The sequence below is a fragment of the Salvelinus sp. IW2-2015 genome, unplaced genomic scaffold (genome assembly GCF_002910315.2).
Source record: "Salvelinus sp. IW2-2015 unplaced genomic scaffold, ASM291031v2 Un_scaffold2627, whole genome shotgun sequence".
Lineage (NCBI taxonomy): Eukaryota > Metazoa > Chordata > Actinopteri > Salmoniformes > Salmonidae > Salvelinus > Salvelinus sp. IW2-2015.
The window spans coordinates 100,085-116,528 of record NW_019943935.1 but is presented as its reverse complement, the minus strand read 5'-3'; the positions used below and the strand labels follow the sequence as shown (position 1 = coordinate 116,528).

Sequence of the window (16,444 nt, the reverse complement as noted above, 5' to 3'; positions counted from 1 at the left end):
CTATCAGAAAGTTGTATGGCAACCACCTCCGGCACCAAATAGAACTGGCAGACATAGACATTCAGTACAAGAAGAAAAAGAAAAAGGCTAGCTCCACAGAATAAATCTCCATGGTAATTTATACCATAACATATCCTCCTGCCCCCTATCCATCTTTAGTGCAACCGGATTACGGATCAATTGAGCCAGGATCACCAAGATATCCTGGCTTAATCCCTTATCCTAGTTTTGTGCAACAGGCCCCAGGGACCGAATAATGTATCAAGTGTCTCAGAGTAACATTGCTGATTTAGGATCAGTTTAGCCTTTTAGATCCCATTGAATAAGACTACATGGACAGGGAGGGCCTGATCCTAGATCGGCACTCGTGCTCTAAGACGCTTGATACATACAGCCCTACATATAACAGCTGATTAACACGGTCTACAGCAGATTCCAAGTGAACAAGCAATACTGCTTTTCTATGATGGAAAGTGTTTCTCATGACACCAGATAATGTTTTAAACCAAATAATCCTTTTCACCAAATAGTGTTTTTAACCAAATAATGTTTTTAATTGATTGGTTTTTATTCATTATCCTCCAGTAACAAGATATTGTGAAATGTTAAGTTTTTTTTACTTTCAATTTCAACAATATACATGGTTTCACAATACGTATGTGTGTTTTCACTGCAGATGAAAAATAACATTTATAAGAGATCATAAACAATATCAATATTTGTTTGATACAACTCAATTATTTTTGTCTTCATCATGGTGATAGTTTGGCCAAATGAAAGCCATTTACTGCAGGCTCTCGGGAGTTCAATCTCACATCATCATTAAATAATCATCAACAACAACAAAAATAAAACATCATCGTCATCAACAACAACAAAAATAAAATCATCATCATCAACAACAATATAATCTTCATCAACTGCCACATCATTAGGCTCATTAGGCTGGTTTAATCACCATTATCAATCATCATAATAAATGCAAACAGTCATCAGCATCATCAATACCATCATAATCATCCAAAACAACACACACAGTGCACTATTTTTTTTATTTAACTAGGCAAGTCAGTTAAGAACAAATGTTTATTTACAATGACGGCCTAGGAACAGTGGGTTAACTGCCTTGTTCAGGGGCAAAATGGCAGATTTTTACCTTGTCAGCTCAGGATTCGATCCAGCAACCTTTCGGTTATTGGCCCAATGCTCTAACCACTAGGCTACCTGCCACCCCACTTCAAAACATACTGTATACATCAAGCATACATGAAGAGTTTTAATTAAGTTACAATACTGATGGTCACTAAGCAGTACTTCAAAACATACTGTATAAATCAAGCATACATGAAGAGTTTTAATTAAGTTACAATACTGATGGTCACTAAGCAGTACTTCAAAACATACTGTATACATCAAGCATACCTGAAGAGAATTAATGAAGTTACATTACTGATGGTAACAGATTTATGAATTTTATCCAAACTGATTTTTATGAATTTTATCCTGCTTTATGTGATGTATTGTTGTCTCTACCTTCTTTCCTTTTGCGCTGTTGTCTGTGCCCAATAATGTTTGTATCATGTTTTGTGCTGCAACCATGTTGTGTTGCTACCATGTTGTTGTTATGTTGTGTTGCTACCATGCTGTGTTGTCATGTGCTGCTGCCTTGCTATGTTGTTGTSTTATGTCTCTCTTTATGTAGTGTTTTGTTGTATCTCTTGTTGTGATGTGTGTTTTGTCCTRTATTTATATTGTATTTATTCATGTATTTTAATCCCAGGCCCTTGTCCCCGCAGGAGGCCTTTTTCCTTTTGGTAGGCTGTCATTGTAAATAAGAATTTGTTCTNGAGTTTTAATTAAGTTACAATACTGATGGTCACTAAGCAGTACTTCAAAACATACTGTATACATCAAGCATACCTGAAGAGAATTAATGAAGTTACATTACTGATGGTAACAGATTTATGAATTTTATCCAAACTGATTTTTATGAATTTTATCCTGCTTTATGTGATGTATTGTTGTCTCTACCTTCTTTCCTTTTGCGCTGTTGTCTGTGCCCAATAATGTTTGTATCATGTTTTGTGCTGCAACCATGTTGTGTTGCTACCATGTTGTTGTTATGTTGTGTTGCTACCATGCTGTGTTGTCATGTGCTGCTGCCTTGCTATGTTGTTGTSTTATGTCTCTCTTTATGTAGTGTTTTGTTGTATCTCTTGTTGTGATGTGTGTTTTGTCCTRTATTTATATTGTATTTATTCATGTATTTTAATCCCAGGCCCTTGTCCCCGCAGGAGGCCTTTTTCCTTTTGGTAGGCTGTCATTGTAAATAAGAATTTGTTCTTAACTGACTTGCCAAGTTAAATAAAGGTTAAATAAAAAATGTAATAATAAAAATCCCTGTCCACATGACCTTGTTCATAAAGATCCTAGATCAGCACTCCTGCACTGAGATGTTTGRTAAATATGGGCCCTTGAGTCTGCTGATGCAGCACTTCTTTACAGCCACAACTGTCAGTAACAGTGTCCATGATTGAGTCTTTGACTGACGAGATAAAACTGTCCAGTTTGAGTGTTTGTTGCAGCGCGTTCCAGTCGATAGCTGCAGCAAATTGAAAAGAGGAGCGACCCAGGGATGTGCGTGCTTTGGGGACCTTTAACAGAATGTGACTGGCAGAACGGGTGTTGTATGTAGAGGATGAGGGCTGCAGTAGGTATCTCTGATAGGGGGGAATGAGGCCTAAGAGGGTTTTATAAATAAGCATCAACCAGTGGGTCTTGCGAAGGKTATACAGAGATGACCAGTTTACAGAGGAGTATAGAGTGCAGTGATGTGTCCTATAAGGAGCATTGGTGGCAAATCTGATGGCCGAATGGTAAAGAACATCTAGCCGCTCAAGAGCACCGTTACCTGCCGATCTATAAATGATGTCTCCGTAATCTAGCATGGGTAGGTTGGTCATCTGAATCAGGGTTAGTTTGGCAGCTTGGGTGAAAGAGGAGTGATTACGATAGAGGAAACCAAGTCTAGATTTAACTTTAACCTGCAGATTTGATATGTGCTGAGAGAAGAACAGTGCACCATCTAGCCATACTCCCAAGTACTTGTATGAGGTGACTACCTCAAGCTCTAAACCCTCAGAGGTAGTAATAACATCTGTAGGAAGAGGGGCATTCTTCTTCCCAAACCACATGACCTTTGTTTGGGAGATGTTCAGAACAAGGTTAAGGGTAGAGAAAGCTTGTTGGACACTAAGAAAGCTTTGTTGTAGAGCATTTAACACAAAATCCGGGGAGGGGCCAGCTGAGTATAAGACTGTATCATCTGCATATCAATGGATTAGCGAGCGTCCTACTGCCTGAGCTATGTTGTTGGTGTAAATTGAGAAGAGTGTGGGGCCTAGGATTGAGCCTTGGGGTACTCCCTTGGTGACTGAGATTGCAGATTTTCTGACTTTATACACTGCACTCTTTGAGAGAGGTAGTTAGCAAACCAGGCCAAAGACCCCTCAGAGACACCAATACTCCCTAGCAGTGCCACAAGAATGGAATGGTCTACCGTATCAAAAGCTTTGGCCAAGTCAATAGAAATAGCAGCACAACATTGCTAGGAATCAAGGGCAATGGTGACATCATTGAGGACCTTTAAGTTTGCAGTGACACACCAATAACCTGAGCGGGAACCAGATTGCATACCCAAGAGAATACTATAGACATCAAGAAAGCCGGTCAATTGAATATTGGCAAGTTTTTCCCAAACCTTTGATAAACAGCAAAATAGAAATAGGCCTATAACAGTTTGGATGAGCTTGATATCCCCCTTTAAATAAAGGACACACCGTGGCTGCCTTCCAAGCAATGGGAACCTCTCCAGAAAGGAGAGACAGGTTAAAAAGGTTGGAGATAGGCTTGGCGATGATAGGAGTTCTCATTTACAACTGTGACCTGGCCAAGATAAAGCAAAGCAGTGCGACAAAAAAACAACATGGAGTTACACATGGGATAAACAAAAGTACAGTCAATAACAATAGAAAAATCTATATACAGTGTGTGCAGATGGAGTAAGGAGGTAAGGCCATAAATAGGCCATAGTAGCGAAGTAATTACAATTTAGCAAATTAACACTGGAGTGATAGATGTGCAGATGAGAATGTGCAAGTAGAAATACTGGTGTTCAAAAAAGCAAGAAAAGTAAAGACCCACAGAGAGAGAACTGCAGTTTTCTATTGAAATTCATTGTGGAGAGCTTATTTATATCTTTTGTGATATGAATACCGAGTATGTCTACTTCCCCATTAGCCCATTTTATAGGTAAACTGCAAGGTAATGTAAAAGTTTTATTTTTTAAGGATCCAATACGTAATATTGTACACTTATCATAATTAGGTTTTAGTCCAGAGAGTACAGACAAGTTATCTAGATCTTTAATAAGACATTGCAGGGATCTAGCTTGCGGATTTAACATACAATTTGAGTCATTGGCATACATGGACACCTTTGTTTTTAAGCCTTGGATTTCTAATCCTCTAATGTTGTTATTGGATCTGATTTTAATAGCTAGCATTTCAATGGCCATAACGAATAGATATGGTGACAGCGGACACCCTCGTTTAACTCCTCTTGACAATTCAAAACTCTGAGAATTAGCCGTTATTTACTATTTTACACCTGGGGTTGCTATACATTATTTCTACCCATTTTATAAGAGAATTACCGAAATTGAAAAAATCCAGGCATTTATAAATAAAATCCAATCTTACATTATCAAATGCCTTTTCAAAATCTGCTATAAATACCCATTCCTGGTTCTTATATGTTTCATGATTTCCTAGTCGTTGTTGTGTATTATCTCCAATGTATCGTCCATGTAAAAAACCTGTCTGATCAGGATGAACAATACCTGGTAAAACCCTTTTAATTCTGAGTGCATTACATTTCACTAGTATTTTTGCATCACAACATTGAAGTGTAAGGGGCCTCCAGTTTTTTAGATAGACCAGGTCTTTATATTTGCCATCTGGTCTTATTTTAATAATAGATATATCAGACCTTCCTGCTGAGTACTTGACAGACTACCATTTCTATAGGAGAAGTTAAAACAATCTAACAATGGAGCTTTTAGTATATCAAAAAATACTTGATATACCTCTACGGTATGCATCAAGCCTGGGGTTTTTCCAGACCGAAAGGATTTAATAGCCTCAAAAAGTTATTCCTCTGTAATTTGGCCTTCGCACTGATCTTTCTGTATATTTGTTAATTTTCAATTTTTATAGTTTGGAAAGAATTCCTTACTGCTGCGTCTTTTTCCCCATATCATCTTTTTCCTCCTCTTTCCTTTTCCCATCAACCTAATCACCTTTCGTAACCTCCTCTTTTCTTCTCTACTTCTCATGGTCCTTGTTTCTTCCTCCTTATCCTTTCTTTTATTGAAACACGTATCCTTTTTCTCCTTTCCCTCCGATTTATCTCTCTGTCCCTAATTTCACTTATATCTCTCACTACTTCCTCCGCCCTCCTACCTTCTAGTGGAGAGGATGAGACGGAAAAGAGAAACATCTGCCTAAAATAATTAGCTTCCTCTTTTAAAAATAATTCGGAATCATAAATGACTCCGTCTTCAATAACAATTTCTGCAAATTCTTTTTGCGTTCCTGTATGAAGATCAGGAAGAATTTTGTGCATTTTAAATTTTTTGTAATAAATTACATTAGATCGTTCTGAATAAGTTATAATGTTTTTCCTTAACTTTTTGGTATCTCTTAGTATCGTTTTTATTGCCATCTACCTGTACCATTAGTTAATGGATTCCCTTGTTAGTGTTGTTTCTTTAGCCAGAAAATGCTTTTTTATTATTGATGAATATTGAATTGAATGAGAAGTACATTTAAAGTATCCCAAACAATAAGGGGATTTGCTGAACCTATATTATACTGGGAAAATTCTGTTATAAATTATTTTGTCTTAGTTAAAAATAAGTTGTCCTCGTAAACTTGGATTAAATTTCCAATATCCCCGTCCACGTGGAAAATCCTATAAGTAGTTATGTGAATGGCCAATTAGATGATGATCCGATCGCATTTGTCTCCTATTAAAACTTTTAACCTTTGATGCAAGAGAGAAAGAGACAAAAAGTAGTCAAGACAAGAGCTTGATTAAGTCTCCTCCATGTATATCTCACTAGGTGGGGTTGTTTAGTCTCCAAATATCACTATTTCTAATGTGTCCATAATATTTGTGATTTCCTTAAGGGCACGGTGATGATAGTTTATAGAATGATTACCTTTACGGTCCAATTAAGGTACTTAACACTGTGTTATAGTCTCCTACCATAATGATTAGATCATTTGTGCCTGTAAATTCAATAAATTGGTATAAATGTTTTCGAAGTGTGGATCATCCTGATTTGGACCATATAGATTAATGAGCCAAATCTTTTTTCGTCCACTTTCATATTAAAAGGATCCACCTTCCTTGCGAATCATTCCTGATTATTTGCACATTCAGACTAACAATTTTGTTAATTATATATCATCACACCTCTTTGAGTTTCCTTTGTCCATGACAGAAAATGATTTCACGTGGTCTAAGGCACTGCATTGCAGTGCTAGCTGTGCCACCAGAGATTCTGGGTTCGAGCCCAGGATCTGTTGCAGCCGGCTGCGACCTGGAGACCATGGGGCGGCGCACAATTGGCGCAGCGTCGTCCGGGTTAGGAGGGTTTGGCCGGCAGGGATATCCTTGTCTCATCTCGCACTAGCGACTCCTGTGGCGGCCGGGCGCAGTGCACGCTAACCAGGTCGCCAGGTGTACGGTGTTCCTCCGACACATTGGTGCAGCTGGCTTCCGGGTTGGATGTGCATTGTGTCAAGAAGCAATGCGGCTTGGTTGGTTGTGTTTCGCAGAGGACCACCCGGCATTCGGCTCGCGACCTTCTGCCTCTCCCGAGTCCGTACGGGAGTTGCAGCGATGAGACAAGACTGTAACTACTACCAATTGGATACCATGAAATTGGGGAGAAAAAAGGGGGTAAAATAAATAAAATAATAAATACAATTATTTCACCACCCCATTCCTTTTTCCACGCAACTTCATCTAAGGATGTAGAGTGAGTTTCCTGGAAACAGTATATGTTATATTCCCTTTCTTTTAGTCATGTAAAGACTGATCTTTTTCTATGATCTGCCAAACTGTTACAATTATAACTAGCTATACTTATTTCACCCCTTACCATAACTAGATACTATTCTCAGGCTAAATTGACCATAATTAGTGTTTGTAAAGTTACTGCCATCAGAGGTATTATGAAGTTCAAAACTAGAGCTTTCAAATGTCTGATATTTAGAATTCAAGAAATAGGTTCAAGCAATATTTGTTTTATTCCCTTGCCTGTTTCCTGTGAGCCAATGCCACAGATGTTAGAAAATTGAGACAAATAATGTGTGTAACAAATCTGAGTAGGTTGATGTGCATGATATTGGATGTGATTTAATGAGTGTGTACGATGTCTGTATAAGAGTAAGACTATAATGTGTGATGTCCAAATAAATAATAACTCTGCCAATGTGCATGGTTGAGTGTCTATGTGTGTAACAAGTAGTGCGTATAGCCTTAATATTCATAATTGTAATCCATATCACCATCATAGTTGCATCATAATTACCTTTAATATCATTGAAAAACACATCCCAGCATTTCCATAGCAATTGACGTTTCACATGATCATGAAAGAGACCTTGCATTACTCTAGAGAAGGCTTCACTTCAGTACAAATGTATTCCGTACAATATGTTATTATCCCCTAATGCCCCTATTTTGATATCTTCCCCTTGCTTGTTGTAAACATATTTAAACTTGTAGACAAATAGACAAACAAACACATTCAATTATAAAAAAGTTCGACAATAGAGAGAGGGGGAGAAGAGTAAAGAGAGAAAGAGAGAGTGAGAGAAGAGAGCGAGATCACGTGTGTGTGTGTGTGTAAGTCCGTACGTGTAAGCAAGCATGTAGTTGAGTACGTGTGTGTTCATATCCACTTCATAATGTTCAGATATTTTAAACAGTTCCCATACCTTATTTTATGTTACCTGAAGTCCCTGTAGAATTTAGTACAGCCATGGAGCTGTCTCGGAATAGCTGTACATCTATAAAGAGTTTGTCCACATTGACAAAGGCACGCCTACTATCCTTCCTTTGTTGTCTTTGTACCGGATACAGTCTCTTAAGACGTTCCTTTAACTCCTTTGCAAATTGGACATTGAGCCCGAATTTGGTCCCTTTAAGCTCCCTTCCTCTGCTTTTGATCAGCTCCTTTTGTTGGTAGTGTTCAAATTTTGCGATGATCGGTCGGGGACCCTTGGTCTTGCCGCTCAGAGCTCCAAGTCTGTGTACTCAGTGGAAAGCAACCTTGTTTACAGTCTCTATAGGAAGTTTCAAGGCGGATTGCATGAATTCTCTGATTGCGATTCTCTGGATTATTGGATGCGTCCTCAGGAATACCAGAAAAAAAAATATTTTCACACATGCTACGACTTTGTGTTTAGTAGAGACTTCTTCATCACCCTGTTTTCCCTGAGTAGACAATCCATGTTGGAATCGTGTATTTTTACCTTGGCTGTGAGTGTCTTGTTTTCTCTTTGGAACTTGAGAATTTCACTCTGGCTGAACTCCAAACTCCCCCTCAGCCCTGCTGCCTCCTCACACAACTTTTCCATTGTTGCATGGATTCCAGCCAGAGCACTAGCCTCTACCTCAATGGTAAGTAAATCGTCCGTGTCTGTAGATTAATCTGTTTTTCTTTTTTTTGTCGGGTTAAAGTTATTTTGTGAGGTGGTCGGATCTTTCCACGAAGGAGTATGTTGTTCCTCCATAGCGTAAAGCTGTTGGTATTCGTCGATTTCCTTCAGGATCTCCTTGGTATCCAGATTGGCTCTATACTGCAACCAGTTGTTTTACGAAAAGATAACAATGAGTCTGTCCCACGACGACGACAGGTGTCTGTAGTACAGCCAGCTAGCACTAGCGGAATCCACGCAAAAAAATGGAACACAAACTTGCAGTCCCAGCCGTAAAGGCTAACCGTGTCGTGGAATCCTTAGCAACAAAAAACTTTAGTTTTGAATAAAATCGATTTAATGAAAAATACTTCATAAAAAGAAAGAAAAACAAGTTAAAAAAACGTGACTAGAAAAATAATCTAATGGTGACACCTCATTGCTCATTTACAAAAGGAACAAAGAAAAACCAGAAACTGAATAAGACATGAGAAACCGTGAGAAACCCATGAGAAACCATGTTCTGTTGTACGTTCCTTCAATGTAGTTACACATAGAAACAAAAACAGGTTAAACCTAACACAGTGAAAACCAGTTCAACTCCATAAGATATGGGGTTACATTAGCTATTATAATTAGACTACAATGTGAACGGTTTTTCACACACCCAGTGTTTTGGAGTAGTACATGGTGCAGCCTTCCAACTCTTCAATGGGTCTGATGCCGTCTGTGGGATCTCAACACAAGTCGCCTCGTCATTCAAGTTATTTGGTTCCCCTTCCATCCAATAGCTATAAACAACACAGAGAATCAGAGTTAAAAATCATCCAATACAACATAGAGAATCAGACAGTTAACCTAGTCCCCAGGGTCAGTTGTTACCATTCTACAGAGAGGGAGAGAGAGAGCTGGCTGAGGACGAGATTATCAGACTGTAAAAAGTAATTTATTACAACAGAAAAAAGAGTGTAAAAGTCCTCCAGAACCACTTCACTCACGTAGGTTTAAATGGTGTTTTGCCAACCCACTCCCAGATTCCATCTTCTTTATATTTACCAATCCAGACATTCTTCTTAAATCCATGGATAAATATCTATAATAGAATTTTAGAAGAAAAACAATGGCCATCATTTAATCTCCACAGCAGAGAAACACTTTTACATTTTATAAATAATAGTAGTAGCCTAATAGTAGTAGTAGTAGTATAATGTACTCAGCCTGGTCACTAGAAATACAAGGGGATTTAGAATGTTTGAAAAAGGTCCTGAGTACTTCCATACATTCCTTCCTCGGTGGTCACAATTTTTTAAAACAATGTTGCCGAACGCTGGTGCAAATTCATGATGCTCGAGGGGAAGCGTGCTGAGACCACAGCAGTTCACAGTGCTCTAGCAAGCAGGGAGAGCCCATAGCCCTAACCTTAACATAACCATTTGAGTTGTATCTGTTTCAACCCTGTCACCACTAAGAATGTTAAATTCATGTTTTAAGTATCCCTATATTTCTGTTATTACGGGGCTATCACTCAGTCAAGAGTGTGCCTGCGCAGGGAGTCAGTTCGTTGATGGACCTAGCCTTGAGTGTAATGGCTACCTTGTAGTGTGTTCATACGGTATAGTAAACTTTGTTAAACTGGAACCTTGTCGTTTTGTCATTTCGAGTAACAGAATTAACCCTGTAGCCACACAAAATTAACCCTGTAACCACACAGAATTAACCCTGCAACCACACAGAATTAACCCTGCAACCACACAGAATGAATGCGTCAAAACTAGACTTTCATCCAGATTAGGTTGAATTTCAAAGTGAAACTATTAGATAAGTTGCAGCCTCAGCTACTATACTGTAGTATAATTAGAGATATCATCTCAAGCACACCTGCTTTTCTGACAGGAAGTATTTTATATTTTATAAATTGACAGTGACATGAACATTGGTGATACAATTGGTTACACGTGTTGAATACTAGTCAGAGAAGTAGATAATAATAATAATGAAACAGTAGTATTATAGTATTACTAATGTATTATCTATTACCTGTTCTTCTCTGCTGTTTATAACAACCAACTCTCCATCCATTGCACTGCACTCCTCCTGACCAACCCTGCCTGTGTCCATCGTGGAGGAGACATAGTAACAGCTGGTGCCAAACTTCCACCATCCATCCAGACAGGGTTTCTCTGAGATAAACACAACAGAACAGCAGGCATTTAAAATACTACAAATATATTAAATCTCTTTTAAGTATGAAATAACATGATACTTCTAAATTAAGAAAATTAAAGACTGCACTCACCATAGAACCTAAGCCTGGTCTGTAACTGGTCTCTCTCTGTCGTCCTGGTATTTAGAATATTCTGCAACTGGTCTCTCTCAGTGGTCCTGGTATTTAGAATATTCTGCAACTGGTCTCTCTCAGTGGTCCTGGTATCTAGACTATTCTGTAGCTGGTCTCTCTCTGCACCTGTAAAAGGTAAAAGTCAATCAAAATGTGTAACAGTCAAAATATTGACTACAATTATTTTAATTTATTTTTTCACTTACAGGAATTCAACAGGCCAAGAATCACAGCCAGTAGAACACACACTGCAGCCACTCTGGAGGGTCTCCTCCACCACTGAAAATGTACTGAATAACAAGTTATTAAAGTCAGATCTTTGGTAATGTGTTAATGTGTTTTTCTGTATCATCAGTGTTTAATTTGAKCCTGAGGGAACAGGATCCGGCACCTCTCAGTTTTGGACTGATGGATTCCAGAACCTATTTGTCTGGATCCGCTMCCTTTCTTRGCGTGAAAAATAATTGTTACTGTTTGCAATGTAAAAATTCAAATTAAAGCGCTCAAAGTTAATTTGAGTTTCTTCAATATTAACAGAGGGTACTGTAGGTAGGGGTAGAGGCAGGTAGTCTCAATATTAACAGAGGGTACTGTAGGTAGGGGTAGAGGCAGGTAGTCTCAATATTAACAGAGGGTACTGTAGGTAGGGGTAAGGTAGAGGCAGGTAGACTCAATATTAACAGAGGGTACTGTAGGTAGAGGTAAGGTAGAGACAGGTAGCCTCAATATTAACAGAGGGTACTGTAGGTAGGAGTAAGGTAGAGACAGGTAGCCTCAATATTAACAGAGGGTACTGAGGTAGGGGTAAGGTAGAGGCAGGTAGCCTCAATATTAACAGAGGACACTGTAGGTAGGGGTAAGGTAGAGGCAGGTTGCCTCAATATTAACAGAGGACACTGTAGGTAGGGGTAAGGTAGAGGCAGCTAGCCTCAACATTAACAGAGGACACCGTTGGTTAGGGGTAAGGTAGAGACAGGTAGCCTCAATAATACAGTGGGTACTGTAGGTAGTGGTAAGGTATAGGCAGGTAGACTCAATATTAACAGAGGACACTGTAGGTAGGGGTAAGGTAGAGGCAGGTAGCCTCAAATAATTAACAGAGGGTACTGTAGGTAGGGGTAAGGTAGAGGCAGGTAGCCTCAATATTAACAGAGGGTGCTTTAGGTAGGGATAAGGTAGAGACAGGCAGCCTCGAGGTTACAGTGTTGGGCCAGAAACCGAAAGGTTGCAGGTTTGAATACCGGTGCGGACAAGGTGAACAATATGTTGTACCCTTGAACAAGGCACTTCATCCTAATTCCTCCAGGGGTGCTGTACGGAGCGCTGTACGTTGGAGACATTGTGATCATTGTCAAGAAGTCACACCCATCCCACTGGCGTTAGAAGTTCAGAGTGAGAAAGTTTAGACTATTTAGAAATAATTAAATCATGAAATGATGAGGATTTCTATCCTCTTTAACAGGAGGAAAAGTAGAATAGTAGTCAAAGATAACGTACCTTTACATCTCATGCTGACACATCCATTATGATTACTAAAGTATTTTTGATATCTAGTTAAAATGTAAGTAACTTCGACACCAGACATAATACTTAAGTAGGGTAATTCCTTACTTGTGGTGAGGGTTGTTGACAGCAGTTGACTTTGCATTCCATTTCCCAGCACAGTGCAGACAGTGACAGAGTACGGAGTAGCAGGTTTCAGGTCAGAGAGAGTGATGCTGTGTGAAGATGTGGAGGTGATGTGTGGTTCTGTCCCTGGACAGCGGTAGGAGATCTGGTAATGATGTTGGGTTTGGTCCAATCCTGGTGGCTGGTTCCAGCTAACAGCAGCTGATGTGGTSTCCACTGAGTCAACAGTCAGCTGGTCTGGAACAGGAAGTACTAAGGGGAAATACATTATTATCAGGGCTATAGTTTAACTCCAGAAATATACTACAGTGGGAAAAGTAGAATAATAGACAAAGTAGAAAAGGCTGCTTGCAATTCCTTTAGATCTGGGAAGAAATAAGCTAAAAACAGAAGTCACAACAGCAGTAGGATTTGTAAAGTAACTCAAATGAAGGGTTTCTGCTATATACATTTAGTAACGGTGTTGTCCTGCTGACAGATTGTTGCCGCCACACCAAAGATAAATAAATATAAATGAAAAGAATGTTGTGATTATAAATCCTCTCCTGTATGACAGAGTGACCATTTCGTCAACATGAAAGAGAGGAGGATGGCCTTGGTGTTTCTCTACAGGTAAGGTGAGTCAACATGTTTTTCTACTTGCACGAACGCGCACGCAAACACACAGAAATCAGAACCATGGACAGCCACATATTCAGCTTATGTTGATTGGACTAAATTGTTTTTTGGTACCTTTTTTTTGTGACTATTAGACTAAACAGAGGTCATTAGATGTGGTGAAATGGTGCTGGAATATTGGAGGCCACTCCTATTTTATTTTTGACTTGTGATAACTCGTGGGTATAAATCAATAGTTGTTTAGTAGTCCGAAAATGACGGAAACATTACTGGCTTGATGSTGTAGGTCATGTAACTGTTTGATACATGCAATGTGCTTTGTGGACTTCACCAGACATAGGTTGCTSTCCGGTTTTGTGATGAAACAAAGGTGTGGTTGAATTTATTCTGCCACTGTGTCTTCTTATTGTCTCGGCCTTTAGATCACGGTGTCAAGGCATATGAACTAACAGGTTATAGAGCAAACAACGCAATTATCACAACACATAGCCATTACAATCATTTTATCTTCTTTTTTTTTTCTTCTTTTTTTTCTTTTTAAATCTGGCTTCCCCAGTGATTTTACCCACGCACCGCTACTGGTTCCAAGGGGTCATTGCTGTAGCCTACAGAAAATGTCATCTTGGTTGTCAGAAGACAAAGGATTTACAGTCATCTACTTCATGAAATTACAGCCTGATGCGCTCCCATCTGTGAATTCAACGTCAATTGTGCTGCATTCGGGTGTCCCATTTACAGCGTGCAGCGGAGGGAAAGTGTACAGACGCATGCCAAAGTCCTAGTGTCAAGGGTGTGCGTACTGGTAGCGAAGTCAGGTGCAGGAGAGCAGAGRGTTGTGAACAGGCGCACACTTTGAGGCAGGAGAAACCAACAGACGGACGCAACTGTGTCAAAACCTCCAGCCAATAGGCAAAAGTGCAAAACGCGCAAACAGTCACAATAATTATGTTCAAATAAATAAACATACCTCGTGAAACAACACGGAATAATACAAACATGAGTCTGGCGCGTCACAAATGACACGTAACACAAACAATATCACACAAAGACATGAGGGGGAACAGAGGAATAAATACATGCAGTGTGATTGGGGAATGTAAACCAGGTGTGCAGGGAACAAGACAAAACAAATGGATCAATGAAAAATGGAGCGGCTATGGCTAGAAAGCCAGTGACGTCGACCGCCGAACGCCGCCCGAACAAGGAGAGGAGCCGACTTCGGCGGAAGTCGTGACACATAGCTAGACTACTAAAATGTTGCAGTCTGGCTTCGGTTTTTAAAGCTTGAAAATGAATAGCTCAAAAAATCAAAACACCATGAAAAAGATAAACATTTTATTTATTTATTTTTATTTCACCTTTATTTAACCAGGTAGGCAAATTGAGAACACGTTCTCATTTACAATTGCGACCTGGCCAAGATAAAGCAAAGCAGTTCGACACATACAACAACACATAGTTACACATGGAGTAAAACAAACATACAGTCAATAATACAGTGAAAAATAAGTCTATATACAATGTGAGCAAGTGAGGTGAGATAAGGGAGGTGAAGGCAAACAAAATATATATGTAAATAAATAAAAATATAAAAAGGCCATGGTGGCGAAGTAAATACAATATAGCAAGTAAAAAAAAAAAAAAAAAATTTATTTGTATTTTTTATTCTGCCGTGCAGGCTATGTATTGTACTGCTACGTTGTTGTTATTTGGAGTTATTAAAAACATTTTGATTCGGGTCGCAGCATTATGCACATCTGCAAGCATAGCAGCAAAGGCTGGACAAATATTATTAATCTCTGTTGTAATATGTTAAAATGCTATATACAGCATCCTATGTACATAAGTGGACAATATAAAGGGACTGGTATTTTGTCCTAATAAAACAATGGACAGKTTGTGTTTGCATAGGCCTATAACTGCTACCCAAACATAATAGGTTATGTCTGGCCAGCAACTTCGTTGTGCAATATGGCCCGTGCGCTGATTGACTTTGACACCCATGGCCTATGTCAACGAGCGTTAGCATTCTAACTAACTGCTGCAGCATACAAAATAGTTGTTTTGCAAAGGTCACAACCAAAGATAATCTTAGCGACTGTTCAAGCAATAATCAAATCAAATTTTATTGGTACACATGGTTAGCAGATGTTAATGCAAGTGTAGCGAAATTTTTGTGCTTCTAGATTATTAGTAATCTAATAATTCCCCAACAACTACCTAATATACACAAATCTAAAGGGATGAATGAGAATATTTACATACAAGTATATGAATGTGCGATGGCTGAGTGGCATATGCAAGGTGCAGTAGATGGTATAAAATACAGTATTTACATGTGATATGAGTAACGTAAGATATGTAAACATTATTAAAGTGGCGTTATTTAAAGTGGCATTGTTTAAAGTGACTCGTGATCCATTTATAAAAGTGTCCAGTGATTGGGTCTCAATGTAGGCAGCAGCCTCTCTGAGTTAGTGATGACTATTTAACAGTCTGATGGCCTTGAGATAGAAGCTGTTTCTCAATCTCTCGGTCCCAGCTTTGATGCACCTGTACTGACCTCGCCTTCTGGATGATAGCGGGGTGAACAGGCAGTGGCTCGGGTGGCTGTTGTCCTTGATGAGCTTTATGGCCTTCCTGTGACATTGGGTGGTGTAGGTGTCCTGGAGGGCAGGTAGTTTGCCCCCGGTGATACGTTGTGCAGACCTCACTACCCTCTGGAGAGCCTTAGGGTTGTGGGCGGAGCAGTTGCTGTACCAGGTGGTGATACAGCACGACATCACGACAGCATGCTCTCAATTGTGCACCTGTAAAAGTTTGTCAGGGTTTTGAATTAAATTCTTCAGCCTCCTGAGGTTAAAGAGGTGCTGTTGCGCCTTCTTCACCACACTGTCTGTGTGGGTAGACCATTTTAGTTTGTCTATGATGTGTACGCCCTGGAGCTTAAAACTTTCCACCTTCTCCACTACTGTCCCTACGATGTAGATAGGGGGGTGCTCCCTCTGCTGTTTCTTGAAGTCCAAGATCATCTCCTTTGTTTTCCTGTTTTCCTTGAGTGAGAGGTTATTTTCCTGACACCACA

At 39.4% G+C, this 16,444-nt stretch overlaps 1 protein-coding gene across 1 annotated transcript in view; it reads right to left on the bottom strand.

The window, feature by feature from the left end:
• Positions 1-7,648: 7,648 nt before the first annotated feature.
• LOC112074423 (CD209 antigen-like protein C) overlaps positions 7,649-16,444 on the bottom strand; it is a 105,706-nt gene continuing 96,910 nt past the window's right edge. The window contains exons 2-7 of the mRNA XM_024141610.2: positions 12,724-12,993; positions 11,319-11,402; positions 11,071-11,238; positions 10,812-10,954; positions 9,773-9,867; positions 7,649-9,565 (exon numbers count right to left, since the gene is read on the bottom strand). Coding sequence (XP_023997378.2) covers positions 9,415-9,565; positions 9,773-9,867; positions 10,812-10,954; positions 11,071-11,238; positions 11,319-11,402; positions 12,724-12,993 — 911 coding nt within the window. The 3' untranslated portion in view covers positions 7,649-9,414. The remainder of the gene's footprint in view (positions 9,566-9,772; positions 9,868-10,811; positions 10,955-11,070; positions 11,239-11,318; positions 11,403-12,723; positions 12,994-16,444) is intronic.